Source organism: Macrotis lagotis, chromosome 3 (assembly GCF_037893015.1).
Source record: "Macrotis lagotis isolate mMagLag1 chromosome 3, bilby.v1.9.chrom.fasta, whole genome shotgun sequence".
NCBI lineage: Eukaryota > Metazoa > Chordata > Mammalia > Peramelemorphia > Peramelidae > Macrotis > Macrotis lagotis.
Genome location: NC_133660.1, coordinates 51,344,899 through 51,361,798, shown reverse-complemented (window position 1 = coordinate 51,361,798; position 16,900 = coordinate 51,344,899). Strand labels below are relative to the sequence as shown.

The 16,900-nt window shown below is 33.3% G+C and overlaps 1 protein-coding gene across 45 annotated transcripts in view; it reads left to right on the top strand.

The window, feature by feature from the left end:
* ANK2 (ankyrin 2) overlaps positions 1-16,900 on the top strand; it is a 752,311-nt gene that overhangs the window by 566,286 nt on the left and 169,125 nt on the right. For all 45 annotated transcript variants that reach the window (XM_074228643.1, XM_074228650.1, XM_074228654.1 and 42 more), the window contains one exon: positions 9,439-9,537. In XM_074228643.1, coding sequence (XP_074084744.1) covers positions 9,439-9,537 — 99 coding nt within the window. The remainder of the gene's footprint in view (positions 1-9,438; positions 9,538-16,900) is intronic.

Genomic DNA, 16,900 nt, shown 5'->3' with positions numbered 1-16,900 from the left:
GAAAAAATTAGCAAGAACAAGTACAAGCTGTGTGCCTGGGACTGTAAAGACACTATCTCATCTGTAATGGAGTGAATAGCAAGGGATGGAGCTGGATAGATAAGGCAAAACTGGTTCATGGATATTAAATGCTAAAGTGTAGAATTTAGATTTGAACAATGAGGCTATGGAGAGTCATAATAGGATTCTGAGTCAGAGCTTACAGTGATGAATCAATGATTTAGTCAGATTAATTTGCAAACTGTCTTCTACAAGGGAAGTGGGGAGAGACTGAAGATTACTTAGGAATATATTGCAGTAATTATGAAGGCTATATCTCTAGAGTGTTCTGTTTTGTGGGAATGATCTATAGATTTTGGGTGACTGATTTGATGGACTTTCTAGAATAAAAGGGAGATAGTAGAAAGTTTCCCTTTTAAGGGAAATTAGACCAGGAAAATGTTATTTTAATATAAAATAATGAAACAGCTAGATGAGAGTACTGTTATAAATAGAATACATGATGATGTTGTTGACATTTTTAATGCCATGTCTGACATTTTAAAAATAATTTTATTTTAATTTAATCACATCTGACACTTTCTAACCCCATTTGGGGGTTTTCTCAGAAAAGATACTGGAGTTGTTTGCCAGTTTCTTCCCCAGTTCATTTACAGATAAAGAACTAGGCAAACAAAGTTAAGTGACTTGCCCAAAGATACACAGTTAATAAGCATCTGAAGCAGGATTTAAACTCATGAAGATAAGTCTTCCTGATTTCAGCTACAATGCTCCAGCCACCAGCAGCCCTAGGGCTGATTTCAATGACTTCCCAATACAAGATACTTCAAATTCTGTTTTGATTTAGGTGGGCAATGTCTCAAGTGTTTTTTTGAGTTTAGACACTAGTGTAACAGATGACATATGTACTATTTTAATAACACAAGTGATCTAAAGGAGGCTTTGGTTCAAATATAACTGTATTAAATAAGATCTCTCTCTCTCTCTCTCTCTCTTTTTTGCAAGGCAATGGGGTTAAGTGGCTTGCCCAAGGCCACACAGCAAGGTCATTATTAAAATCTGAGGTCGGATTTGAATTCAGGTACTCCTGACTTCAGGGCCAGTGATCTATCCACTGTACCACCTAGCAGCTCCTTTAAATAAGATCTCTTATAAGGTAGCCTTGCCTCTACTTCTAGAGCCTAGAGAAACAAAAGCACTCTTTGATTGATAAAAGGAGCTAACACAGTCACTTTTATAGTTCTTTGGGGTTATTAGCTCCTTGACAAAAGAGTTGATCCTGAAATTAAACTCTGTAGTCCTTGGAACTATAAATGTGACTAGAATGTGCTTAGCCTCTTACATGTAATACAATATAATTACATGTAATGCTGCTTCCCTGAGTTCTAAGTTGCCACTTGGATTACTAAAACATCAGGGAGTTTATGTCAGCTTCTTAGAGAACAGCAAACTTTGTGGTATTTCTGGAGTAAAACAAGCATCATGAAGACAGCTGATGCTTCAGTGACTGTGACATTTGTATCTAGTCTATTAGAGGGTTTTTAAGCACATCAATATGGTTGTTATATTAAAAAATACCCAAAAAGATTAGTTCATTTAAATCAGAATTTTTTGGTTTTATGGGAAAGAGAACATAATAGGATTTCAAAAGTGAGAGTGATTGTCAAATATAACTTGATGAAAATTATTCTATTTTGTTTTATGCCTAGAATTCTATATAAGATACTCAGTAATATATAGAAAGAAATCAGTCAATGTGCCACACCATGCATGTTGGTGGAGTGTTTAGTATGTGGATTTTATAGGAGGTATTAGGGTCTACTGGTAGATAGTGGACTACATGCAGAGTCAAGAAAACCTAGGTTCAGATGCACTTACTAGTAATATAACCAAGGGAAAGTCCCTGAATCTTTCTAAGCTTCAGTATACTCATCTGCAGATTGAAAAAGAACATTTATTATACTTACCTCACACAATTATTGTGAAATTCAAAACATACAATTTGTTGTTTGTATACCTTTGTATACCTTAAAATCATGCATAAATCTTGACTATTGTTATTATTTTATGTGATCTCACCTTGGCTCTAGTACTAGAAAGACCGGGACTTGGGTTGCTCCCACTTACTACTCTCCTTTTCTTTATAGTCCTCTACTGTCTGTTATCCTACCTATAACTAGTATTGCCTTAAGACTTTAATATTTGAGAAGAAATAAAGATTCTAGCACCTACAAAGTGTGTGTGTGTGTGTGTGTGTGTGTGTGTGTGTGAGAGAGAGAGAGAGAGAGAGAGAGAGAGATTATTGAGAGTGTACCAAGAAGGAAGCAAGAGTCTGAGAGAGACAGAAACAATAAGCTAGCTCCAGACATGCTGAGTCTTTTTACAGCTTGCTCCAGAGATAGTACCTCATATTCTGAAATCGACTCTCTTGATACCAATCTTAAAAAAATTTAAGATCTTTTGTCCAAGCTACAGGTTTAACTCTACATTCCCCTTGGTCTCCAATTGTATGATGCTATGATCCTAAGAAAGAGTGCCACTAGATTCTATGAAATCAGTTTGCTCCTTCAGTTTCTTCCACCTCACCTCCAAAATCACTTGAATGCTCCTAGTGACAGCTTGAACAAATTGTCAATCTGGAATGAGGTGTTTTGTTAATGTACATCTGGGAACTGATTAAAGGTGTTGAATTTAGAACCTGAGACAATCAAAATGAACCAAATTGATTTCCACAATGTTGTTTATCATCTGTCAAAGAGAGTTATCATTTTGTATTCTTTTATGTTTTTCCCAATTAGGAATCATCCTTGATTTTCTTTTGTAAAATTATATATTTATAAATAGCATCTTTTAAAGTAGATCACAACAAATTAGAAAATTAATTTTTATATAGAAATGCCATCTTGTTTGTTGTTTATGAGGCTTTAATTTAGGGATTACTTGCTCCAAAATCATTTATTCTGGCTGTATATTTTTCTCTGAGATAATCCAAACTCCTTTTAATTCTTTCAACCATAAGGCAAACAAGGGACATACATTATCTCTGATGGACAAATGAAATTAAGGAATTCAATTTAATAAATATATAATCAACACCTATAATGTGCTAAGATGAGACAGAAAAAAAGCTACATGAAAAATTACATAATGAGGAATGCTGTGTTGATCTGGAAATTAGAGATCAATTCTAGCTAAGGAGATTAGGGAAGTTTCCCTGGAAGAAGTAGCAGATTTGGAAAAAAAATGAGTAGGAAGTAGTTTGATGGATCTGGATAGAGTAGAATATTGTAAGTGGAGGTTTTAGTGAGAGCAAATACACAGAGCTAGGAAACCATAAATATGTGGTTAGGCAATAATAATAGCATGTAGCCCAATTTGGCTGCAGGTAAGGTACAGGAGAAAGTAGCAATAAAGCAGCATTTAGGGTTTTTTTTTTGTTGGTGTTGTTGGGTTTTTTTAGGCTTTTGCAAGGCAAATGGGGTTAAGTGGCTTGCCCAAGGCCACACGGCTAGGTAATTATTAAGTGTCTGAGACCAGATTTGAACCCAGGTACTCCTGACTCCAAGGCCAGTGCTTTATCCACTAGGCCACCTAGCCACCCTGACATTTAATTTTAAGTTGATTATGGTCATGATGATGATGATATAGATAAATTTATAGTTTGTCCACAATTTTATACAATGTGGAACAATGGAAAGGATCTTGGAGTCAGAAGGACTGAATTAAAGTCTTGACTTTGCCATCTATTTCTTGTGTGACCTTGGGTAAATGACTTGACCTCTTTGGGCTTTGATTTCTTTCCATTTTCCCTTTCCTGATACACATATATATTTAGGTGTATCTCACTATAGCTTCCAATGATTTATATACTTCCTGACCCTATAAATATATATATAAAATCCTATATCTTACCAATTACAACCCAACTCAAGTGAAACAAATCAACAGATATTTTCAGTTTCCATGGCACAGTGGATAAAGCACTGACCTTGGATTCAGGAGGACGAGTTCAAGTCTGGCCTCAGACACTTGCCACTTACTAACTGTGTGACGTTAGGTAAGTCACTTAACTCTGATTACCTCATGTCCAGGGTTGTCTCTGATTCATATCTGGCCACTGGACCCAGATGATGCTGGAGGATAAAGTGAGGCTGGTGGCTTAGAACAGCACCTTCTCACTCAAATCCAATTCATATGCTTGTCATGGCATCACCTTACTGATGTTGTAGTCTTCGAAAATGAAGGACAAACATCATATATAAAATGACATATTGAATTAAATTGTCTCTGAAGTAATTTTCAGCTCCAAATCTGATAATATTAACAGTAGCATTTGTATAATGCTTAGATAGAATGTGCAAACTTTCTTTCTTCAGTATTGTACAAATACTGAAGTGAAACTGAGAGACTAAGTAATTTGTCTCAGGATTACAGAACTCTGCCCACATTAAGGACTTCAAGATGCTATTGACTGATGGATATGAGGACACTGTAGAGTCATTTGAATCAAAGCTTATGAGCCATAAGGCAATCACAATATTAAACTGAAGGAAATCTTGAGTTCATCAATGAATTATTTTGATATCATTTCACATAAAGACATGGTCATAACACTTCTCAAGGATCTTCACTGATTCCCAATTGTCTCATCAAGTAAAATTTAAGGACCTTTTCCAATCTGCATTTAACAACTCTAATGCACATAAATATTTAGTTTATATCTTCACTGGTTTTAACCCTTATTACTTCAATGAGGGTAAGATCTATATCTTCTATAAATTTTGTAATCTGCACATCAGATGAATGATATTTGTTCAATTGATTCAAATTCACTGTCCATCTCTAGAAGGCAATTCATTGTTAAAAAGTTTTAGTTTAGTAATAGCATAAATCTGCAATGCAATGTAATGTTACTTCAAAAAAAGGGATGATTCATTTTAATTCCAACAAAAAGAAACAATAAAAACATCATCTGCATGGAGTTTTAAGCAGCCAACTTCCAACAGGAGAATTTTGTTAGTCTCTTAACTTTCTACTATGTTTAATGTGAACTTTCATGGCTCTGTTCCCAAACTGACTTCTTTAAGAGCAAGATTATATAACACATTCTTTCCTCCATTAAAGCAGATCCACCCAGTTGTGGAAAGCAGGGTGGGAGCACAGTTGTAGAAACTCATAAATCTTAATTAGGTGATATCTATGCTAACATTTAAAATAGCATGGTACTTTTATTGAATTATTGAAATAACTTAAGACCAATAATTGAATTAGCAATGAATTTTCTTTGAAGATAGAAATGAATTGGTAATGGTGATATCAGCATTCTATTTAAGCTACTTTATGGGACAGAGTTCTAGTGGAATGAGTAGGCTGCAGCAAAGCTGTTTAAGATCCTATGTGGGAAAGAATGTGAATCACTGAAAATTAAAACAATACCCCTTTTTTGAGCACCATTAACACAATTCCATTATGATCTATATTTAACTTGCAAAGGTCTATAGCCCAGAGTGGGCCTCAATGCTTCTGGGTTGTTTCATTGATTCTTTGCAGCTATTTACTTAGCTATCCAAAAAGAGTAGGTTTTCAGAGAACCTTCCAGTGATAGAGGAACTTCTTGACTTAGAGGAGGTTAAAAAGGCCTGCTACTGCACTATTTGTTTCCTCATAGGAATTTAGTCTGAAGAAGGAAAAAGTGCACAGTGAATCTTTCCTCACATAAAGAATAAAATAATAATCACCGATCTCACTTTTTTCAATGATTCAATAGATTAGTAGTGTAAGAATGGGAAAAGTGGTAAAGTACATTATTAGTTTATTTTGAATATTGCATCTAGAGATAGAAATGTAACTCATCGAATCCACACAGAATATTAATGCTTTGATAAAGCAACAAATTATATTATTTCCAGAAAATAATAATTTCATAATTTTAAAAATTCCCTCCCACCCCAAGATCTTATGTTTTAACTATGATGGTAAGTAAACCCCAAGTGATTCATTTGTTTCATTTCTTTGTGACTAGGTCATATGTGAGAAAATCAAGTATTCAGAAAGCAGAATTGTGTGGGCAGAATGAGTGTGGGATTTACTCAGGCTAACCAAGTGGTGGGTAAAAGTGAACATAACATCATATATGTAAGGTGAGACTCACAAATAAATAGCCTTGAATGGCAGGCTAAAGAATTTCATTTTTAAAAAAAATTTTTGCAAGGCAATGAGGTTAAGTGACTTGCCAATGGTCACACAAGTAGGTAATTATTAAGTGTGTGAGTCTGGATTTGAACTCAGGTCCTCTTGATTCCAGGGCTGGTTCTCTAGCCACTGTGTGCCACCTAGCTGCCCCTGAAGAATTTGAATTTGGTCTAATAGGCTATAGGATAATCAGCTGCTGAAAGCATTAATTTAGGAAGAATGTGGTTGGCAGGACATAGTTGACCATGGAAAGACCAGTAATAAGGAGATCATTACATATGTCTTCTTCCATAATCTAGATATGAGAAATTAGATTCAAGGAAATGAGACTGGAGATTTCTGATAGTAGGTTTGAAAGCTAGAAATACATTTAGTTAGAAGTCACACCCTTTCTGAAATCATGAACACTTTTGGCAATTTGGTGGAGCCTATGGAACCCTTCTCAGAATAATATTTTTAATAATTGAAGGAAATGCTCAATTTAAGTTAGATGTTCATCAAAATAAAGATTTTTTTCATGTATTTAAGTTCATGTTCCCACACCTTTACCCTCTGAAATTTATCCCTGGACCATAGTTATGAATTCCTGTCATTAGTGGATAGTTCCATCTATCTTGTTTCCAAGGTAAAATGTCTTTTGAAAGAGGAAACCTTCAGCATGTAAATGGCAAGATGATGTGTAACATCTTTCCCAGGTCAGAAGTTTATTATTATCTGCCAATCTGAGAAAATTTGGGCACATGCATGCATTAATTAAAAGCCTCTTTGGTTACCAAGCAAGGGGATAATCTCATCTTTTGTTCTCTTACCCTATTTACGCCTCCAGAACAGATATAATCGTCTTTATTTTTGTAACTACAATTGGTACTCATTGCCTTTAACATGTTCTGCAGCTGTGCATTGATGCTATATTTAAGAAAATAATTTTAATTAACCTGAACGTAAAATCATCGACCCAAGGACTGGGAAAAAACCTTGGAGGGCATATTGTTCTATTCCCTTCACTGACGTATGATTCATCTCTACAACACATAAATGTGGTTGGCAGTTGACCATCTATAGCTTCTGCTAAAATACAGGCAGAGTTGCAGTTTTCTGAAATATGACCACAAGTTTCATAATGAGAAACAAAAGTGTTGTAGCTATTTAATTATTCTAAAAATTAATGTGTTCACTGAATCATAAAGATTGATATTCCTTTAGCTTTGCTCCCATACAAGAAATGTTAAATGATTAGGAATTTACTTTGGATTTTACCAGTATATTTCAAAGCACTGAAGACATTTAATTCAAATGTCCAGAACCAGATAGTATTCTATGTGTGAAGACTGATACTATTCTATGAGATATAAAAATTTATGATTTTTTTTCAAAGTGCTATCATACTTTATCTAAATTTTCTAGAGGTAGAAATGTTTTAAGGTCTCTAGTGACATCTTTGACTAACCAATGACAATAAATAAATGACATCTTTTCTCTCTTGTCCCTTTTAGTAAGGTTGTATTGCCAACTTTATATCATTCATTTTTTAAATTTTCGCATGCGCGAGCGCGCGTGTGTGTGTGTGTGTGTGTGTGTGTGTGTGTGTGTGCGTGTGCGCGCGCGCGTGTGCATGGATGTGAATGATTTATTACCCTTTGTCAAGAAAGGCAATATGTATCAGTGAAAAGAGTTTTGCTTTTGGAATTAAAGCACCTAGGTGCAAATCTGTCACTCTCCTAACTGATGGGATTAGACTAGATGCTCTTTAAAGGTCATTCTAGCTCTAAATCTAAGCTCTTGTGAGAAATCTGATTCTTGTTTCTCTTCCCCCACTCACACTGACTTTCTATCCCACTTACCCAGTCAATTTGTATTATTTTCCCCTTCTTATTCTGTTTATACAATTCTTTTGAGGAAAAAGGCAGAAGATTAGATTGATCTATTAAAAGCTCATACTCCCTTAAGGAATCAAGAAACTCACACCCACTCATTCTTTTTCACACTACACACTGACCTTTTTTTTTTTTAATCCCTCTTGTGGATTTTCTAATCTTATCCTTCCGGCCACCTACTAAGGCTCCTCTAAATAACTAATCAGGTGTTTTCCTTCTTTGTTGTTGTTTTTAAAAATATTTCTCACTAGATAACTTAGCAGTTATTGCTATTCCTCCTCCTAACTGGACTATTTATTTTTATCCATTGTCCTCCAAACCTACCTCCTAATCCCAAGACATTATCTTTCAACATCAACTTTTTAAAAATCCTCATAGTGAAACCTAATGCTCATTCTTCAACTGAATAAGTTCTCCATTTTAATCCAAATCCAATTGTGTTTCTTTATTTGGGGGATAAAGAAAGTAAGTAAATCTAGATTTTGTTTTAACAAAATATTTCAAACTATTTTTCCCCACCCTCCTAGGTTCTGAAAAACCCTCTTTACTTGCCAATGTTTTCCCTTAATTTTGTGAACTCTTGGGAATAGCATGGGAAATTTTATCCATATGTCTCTGAATTATTTATGCTCAAGTCATCAGTACTGTTTTATAAGGATTATTAGATTTCCAAAGAGTCCTATGAACCATTTTCATAAAAATCTCTTTCTGAATGAGGATGTAATATTTTGCAAAAAATATTGAGTAGAAAGCAGTTTGAATTTGGTTCCAAATTCAAGGCATGTAGTTTTGGGAGAATTTTTATGGAAGAACTCTTAAGAATGCATGTATATTTATTATGAAAATGATAACATGTTTAATATAAACTACTCTACAAGATTAAAATAATTTTTAATAAACATTTATTTTGCCTCTTACTATTTTACATATGGTAAGTAATGATTGTGATATTCAAGAATAATAATTTGCTACCTGTATATCTTCTGTGAAAGAAAGAACTGCTGCTTTATTATTTGGGAGGGGTTGGAAATTATTCTTCTCTTATTTATGTTAAAAATGAAGACAAATATAGATCTTAGAGGAAACAGTCTCAGACTCCAGGATAAAAAATCATGCTTTTTTATTTTTTGTTTTAGTTTTGTTTTTTCTTAAGAAATGTGTGCTAAAACTAACTCACTGTGGGCTTAGTTATGATGTATGTGTGTATATATTAAGGCATGAGGTATATACATGGAACAAGCTATACCTTTTTAAACATACTCTTCTAAATTTACCTCATTTTTCTTCTATAGTTTTGGATACAAAGCTTTTTTTTAACCTTTAAAATATATCAAAATAACTTTAGATTTTTTGTTTTACTCTTTATCCTCAGAATGGCTTTACTCCTCTATATATGGCGGCTCAAGAGAATCACATTGATGTAGTGAAATATTTGTTGGAAAATGGAGCTAATCAGAGCACGGCTACTGAGGTAAAACAACATTGGGTCTAATGACTTCTCTTTGACTTTGTTCCCTATTCTATTCAGTAGTCACTGATTTTTAATTATTGAGTGAATATTTTTTTAGCTCTAGAAGTGGGATACCCTTATAGTTTGTTGTTTGTTTTTAGTCATGTCTGATTCTCCATGAACCCATCTGGATTTTTCTTGATAAAAATACTGGAATTATTTGTCTTTTCCTCTTTAGTTCATTTTACAAATTAGGAAATTGAAGCAAAAGGGTTAAGTGATTTGCCAGGTTACATGGCTAGTAAGTGTCTGAAACCAGATTTAACTCAGGTCTTCCTGAATTCCTGACCTTCATAAAAAACATATTAATTATTTGTGTTTTTTGTTAAATCCATAGATAGTACTATAGATATCTTTTCCAGTTCTGATTAACCTACTGAGGTTCCTTTTTTGAAGAAAACTAGAGTATTAATAATTGTAATTATTCTTATATGAAGTTATATACCCACCATCCTGTATTTTATCTTAAAAGGAATATTCGGCTACAAAAGCAAGTAGACTGGTAATATAGCAAGAATAGGAAATAGGGCCTCTGGCACATTGGGTAGATTCTTTATGGTGAGTTTCTGGGAAAATATGAATCAATATCCCAAAGGATGAAACTGCAAAATTGGTTGTAATTTATAATGCCTTAGGAAGAAATATCAAAGGATCATAGATTTAGAACTGGAGGGACCTCCTAGGCTATCTGGTTCAAACCTTTCATTTTACCATTGTGAGAGCTGAGATTCTGGCAGCTTAAGTGACTTAAGTCACATTGTTATTAATTGGCAAAGTTGACCTTTGATACCAAATCCAGTGCTCTTAACTCTGAATCTGCCAAAGTGCAAAGTACCAATATGGTATGTTTTTACTTTATGTTATTTAAAACTTTTCTAAGGATGAAATGAAAATAAATAAATTATTTACTTTCAATCAATATTTTTACTTAATTATGATTCTAGACCATTCTTTCAGAGGGACAACTCATCTGATTCCCTTCCCTTAAATAATTTTTAGTTGGTAGGGGAAGCAAGATTAGATTAGAAATATCCCACAAAAACATAGTAAAAAATTTTGAAGCCCAATAATACACCATTTATAGAATATAACACTCCTAGGTGCAATAACCAGTTACTGTTTTTCCCAAAGGGAAATTCTTTTAGCAATTAATATTGCATGCATTTTTAAGAGTTCTTTGAGCTAACTTGTTTTCAGCATTTAAAGTCTCTGGAAAAAAGTATATTTTCATTGGTTTTGTGAGGATGAGATTTACCAAAGCTATTGAGTTGGAAGATAAATAAAAATGAAACACATTAAGGGATATTGAATATTATTTTAGCTACAATTATTCAATAACTTTCATTTTTCTCAACTTTTTTCTTCTCTAACAATTAGAGCTCAAAGGTGACAACAAAAATTTCCAGTATTGGTACAAAAATCTGAGATAGATATAAAAAGTAGATGTTATATAGACATATAATAGGGTACTTAAACATCTAAACCTGATTAATATATATTGGCTTATTTGAAATATTTCCAAGTTCCTAAATTTTCTGCTTAGTATATACAACTTTTACATCCCTATAATATAATGCAACCTTGATTTTTGTGGACTTGAACCAAATAGTGATCTCAGAGATACTTTTTTTATAAATGGTTATTTGCATATGTGTTTGATGGACAAAATTTGGATAAGTTTTTGCTTATAGAAAAACTTTTTCTGTGAATGATATTTGTCTGAGATTTGGTGATAAATAGTAACCTAAAGAGAAATCTTGGTATGTTCTAATACATAAAATCTGCAATTGGTACTGATTATCATCAGCACTAATATTTTAGTTGATAGCAATCAAAAGATTGATTGAGAACTCTCACCTTGTGCTTATTTCTATAAGGGCCAGTGAACGGAATTCGCAGCTATCTTGAGATCTTTTTATTCATTGGTTACTATGGTTCCAAACATACCCCTTAAGTTTAAGGCATTAGTAGAGGTTATATTACATTTTAAACTCTTAAGAAATTTTAAAATCCTTTGTGATTTCCAGACTCTTGGCACAAATATGATATTGCAAGTAAAACACATTAGAGGATATTGAATCTTATCTTAACCATATTCAATATCGCTATCAATTTTTTATTAGTTGTTCTCAAAAATTCTTCTTCTAGAATATTATTAGATTTCTGAAAACTTGGTTGAATAAATGAAGCCTAGGACATGACCAAAGATGTATTCATGGATGTAATGTAATTTGATCCCTGCACTGTTTCTTAATAACTGCATCACCCTGCATAAGCCATTTATTGGGTTTTCCTTGTAATGAAAACCTAACATAACTTTTGAGGTTCCTTCTAGTTGTAAATTGATAATCTTTTAGTTTTATTTTATAAAAATAGCCACTTATTATGGTAGATACTTAAATGACTAGGTGTTAGGAACTATTGTGTGTGGGAGCACCGTAATCACCTGGTGTCCTTGAGCACTAGAACCTTGTTTTACTAAGTGCTGTGGGAATGGGAGTAGACTAGGGAATGAGGAGGTTATTTAAGCACTTGTATTTTGGTAAATAAATGGAGAGCTAGGAGATCCTGGCATAGGGGGAGAACCTGTCTCTCTTGTCTCTCTTGGCTCCCTCCCCTTCAACATAAGGATAAGCAAGTCCAAGTCTGGAAAGGGACTCAACATGTAAGTATCATTTGAAAATGCCTATACAAAAATCCATGCCCAATGTCTCTTTCCCATACATTTGAAAGGAAAACTGAAGAAAGCATTTATTATGAATCTGTTGCTAATTTATTCAGTTGCTCTAACTCTGGTTAGAAGATATTTAAATAAAGGCCAAAAAACCCATTTTCTATGCCCTATATCATATAGAACATTTAAAACATTTTTCAATATGGCTTTAAATTTTCAGATTTTGGAAACAAAAGGTTTACATATCAGAAATTTTTGATTGATTGATCTTTGGAAAAAAGTAACAAAGAAATGCTTAATACTTGATGCTGTTGTTTAGTTGTATCCAAGTCTTCTTGACACCACTTGGGGTTTTCTTGGCAAAGATACCGGAATGGTTTGCCAGTTTCTTCTACAGCTCATTTTACAGAGTAAGAAACTGAGGCAAGCAGAGAGAAGTGACTTGCTTAGGGTCACACAGCTAGTAAGTTCTGAGTCCTGATTCAAACTCATGAAGCTAAGTGGTCTTGAATCCACACCCAGGACTGTATCTATTGTGCCATTTAACTATGTATCTTTAATTTATGCTATATACATTTTGTATGATTTTTGCTTAAAAATTAAAATCCCTGAAAAGAATTTTGGACTCTTCTTTGGAATCTCTTCACCAAACTTGTTCATTATCCCCTATGCTCTTTCCTTTTCCTATAAACTTTCAAATATAAATTTCAAAAAGTTATGAAATTTTTGTAGGTGAGCAAACATTTTTTAATGTTGTGAGCATGAAAAGCCATATGTTAAATTTTGCATACCTCACAACGTTATTAGTAATAAATGATAATTAAAAACATGGTAATTAGTAATAAATGATAATTCAAAACATGATAGGTATTCTATTCATCTTTACAAAAATCCTGGCTCATCATGGTGTAGCAATGATACCAGGTTCTCAAACTTTATGACAACAAAATTGATCCCCTGGAGTCAACTTGCTGAAGCTGATTCTTTACGAACTTAGCTAGACTGTTCTCATATAGTAAATCCAGTCTGTCGCCTGTAGTCTTTCTAGCTTGGTATACCTTCTTAGAACTTTAATTTAACTGACAGCAGTCCTGCTGAGCTGAATTGGCTTCTAGTTTGGTTCAAGTGATAGGCTAATTGTCATTTCCAAAGAGTGCCCTAATACAGAGAAGCTAATGATCACCTGGCTGATCTGATTAATTAAAATGAATTTTGATCATGATGACCTCTGAGACAGTTTTTCACAAAAATATCAAGTGATGGTTGGCCTTTAAAAAGGAAATAATGGAAAGGAAAGCCTTAAATATTTTATTTCCATTCATAATTTAAAACTCATGATGTTCTCTCATGAATAGTTTTGAGCCAGCATTTAAATTCTTCATTTATGCTTTACTTTTTTCTTCTTTGGTTAATGTTATTTTAACTATCCATTGTAAAATGATGGCTAAATTTGTCTTTTTCATATTCACTTACAATATTGTTCAATTCTAAAATTTTCATCTATCACCTGTCTCTATATTTATTATGCAAGCATTTATCTCTCCTATTCCCCATTGATCAATAAAAAAAAACAAACCAGAAAGCTATAGTAAGTCTCTATGCCTTGTCTAACAAACTAAATTTCCACATTGACCACCTCCAGAAATGTTTATCATTCTGTATTTTAAATCTCTCACCCCCCTTGCAGAAAGTAGATTGTATATTTGGTCTCCAGCTCTGATTAAGCTCTTTTTGGTCTAATCAGTCACAGTTGGAATAGACTACACTTTGATCTCAATGTAGTGATGTTATTTTATCCTCTTCAGTTATGATGAATAATAACTGTGTTTGATAATTGCAATAACTCCCCTTATAAAACTTAGTCATTATTATGATATATTTTTATCCCATCTGAACTTGTGAATCCATGAGTTTAAGAATGTATTCCACCAATCCAGGTCAACAAGTCATCTTTTACTTATATTATTACTTACATAGGACACTGAGTAGTTAAAGAAATTTGTCAATGGTCACGTAGTCCATATACACTATTTTTGAATCAGGACTTGAACCTAGATCATTTCAAGGCCAAAAAAATGCTTCTTGCTAAACTTAATATTTCATTCATTTCAAAATGTCAGATAAATTATGTTGATTTCCATGCACCCTTAGAACTTTCAATCATTTAGCTCAGGTACGTTACTAAAGTAATATATTAATTCACAGTACATTCAGACCAATTCAATTTACATACTTTCAAACAATTTTGAAAGATATGTATTATATTCACAATGTTCACAGAAGCAAGTACTGTCAAGTACCCAGCCCAGTTCCTCTGAGATATTCTCACAGCTTCATAAACATTCTCTCTATGAACTATTAAACTAATGGTTGAACACTTCTTAATAATGTTGGAGTTTTAATTCTTAATAAAATGTTATTAAAAAGTAAATTTTTCTTATAAATAAATGAAATTCTTTTAGACAGGCACCTCAGAAGAATTTTAAAAAGTTGTAGTTTGAACAGATTTGTTTTTGTATTGCTTAACCTGGTATTTTCAAAAGTGTTAAAGATTTCCTTTAGAAAAAAGATTTCTCTCTAAAATTTTATTTTATATTTTTGTTATGACTCTGTACCATTTAAATTTAATATTTTCCTTTCTTATTCTTAGTCTATGATAAATGGAAACTCGAAATCCTATGAATTCTTTGTGATCTTTTATTGATGAAAGAAAATGTGAACAAATGGAGAGTAACTTAATATCGTTTAGTTTCTTTTACTTGTCACCATTCCAGGATTTGAATTCCTCCTACCAACCCCACCCATTGCTGGAGGGACAGAGGATAGTTTATTAAGTCATTTACCACCTAGACTCCCACAACTTTAATTCATCTATCCAGTTCAGCTGTTCATTCAGCTGTCCCTATCTTTCAGTTCACAGTAGAGAAGTCAATTACTTGGTAATATTGTAGTTTGAAAAAAACTATAGCATTCTCATTTTTTTATTTGTAAGATAGGTTAATGGAATAAAGCTAATTAATGAGCACAAAATTGATGATGGTTCAATTAGTTTACCTAGTTAATTAGGTATATAACTAGCAGACCTTGAAAAAGACCTGCAAAATAGGCATTTCCCTCTGCTGGACTGACACACCAGCATAATATGAATGACAACGATGATGGTGGTAGAGATGATGATAATGGTGATGTTGAAGATGACATTTATGATTACAGGAATTTATATAGTACTTTAAGATCTGAAAAGTTATTTATTACATTGACTCATTTGAATATCACAACTCCTTGAAATTAGTATTATAGATATTATCTCAGTGTTACAAATGAATAATTTTTTAATTATAAAGATTTTATTTATTTTGTGTTTTACAATTTTTCCTCCATTCTTACTTCCCTCCCCCACCCCCACAGAAGGCAATTTGCCATTCTTTACATTGTTTCCATGTTGTACATTGATCCAAATTGAATGCGATGAGAGAGAAATCATATCCTTAAGCAAGAAACATAAAGTATAAGAGATAGCAAGATCAGACAATAACATAAAAGTTTTTCTCCTAAATTAAAGGTAATAGTCCTTGGTCTTTATTCAAACTCCACAGTTCTTCTTCTGGATGGTATTCTCCATCACAGACAGCCCCAAATAGTCCCTGATTGTTGCACTGATGGAATGAGCGAGTCCGTCAAGGTTGATCATAACCCCCTTGTTGCTGTTAGAGTGTACGATGTTTTTCTGGCCCTGCTCATCTCACTCAGCATCAGTTCATGCAATTCCTCCAGGCTTCCCTGAATTCCTATCCCTCCTGGTTTCTAATAGAACAGTAGTGTATCATGATATACATATACCACAGTTTGCTAAGCCATTCCCCAATTGAAGGACATTTACTTGATTTCCAATTCTTTGCTACCACAAACAGAGCTGCTATGAATATTTTTTTGTACAAGTGATGTTTTTACCCTTTTTCATCATCTTTTCCAGGGTATAGACCCAGTAATGATATTGCTGGATTAAAGGGTATGCACATTTTTGTTGCCCTTTGGGAGTAGTTCCAAATTGTTCTCCAGAAAGGTTGGATGAGAAGAACTCATATTCTACCAGAAAGTCTGGGAAATATCAAAAGAAAATAAGTAGAGTCATAATATCTCAAAATTCGGAAAGACTTTCTATTTCATAAAATCCAATCCTACATAGCTAAAATTCAGTCCTACATAGCTAAATTCCATCTGTAGCCTCCCATATAAATAATCAAATGAAATAACACATGTAAGAATGCTTTGCAAAATTTAAAGTTGTCTCTGATAGTTATTATTATTGTTATTAACATCCACTTTCTTGAAAAAGCAGTTAGAGACTATCTCATTTTGATCTTTGTAACCCCAGGATTATGGGACTCTGTTTGGCACATAAATGCTTTTTTGAATGAATGAATGAATGATTTGGAACAGCTCCTGAAAACTAGGAAGACTTTTCTTTGTCATTTTTGATTGTATCAGTCAAGAAACCTTTTAAAGTATTTACTATGGTCCAGGCAAGATCTTAGATGCCTCAGATATAAAGGTAATAATGAAACTGTTTCTGGTCCTTAGGGAATTTACATTCTGTGAAATAGCCTGTTATACATTTAAGTAAATACAAAATACATACAAAGAAAATTT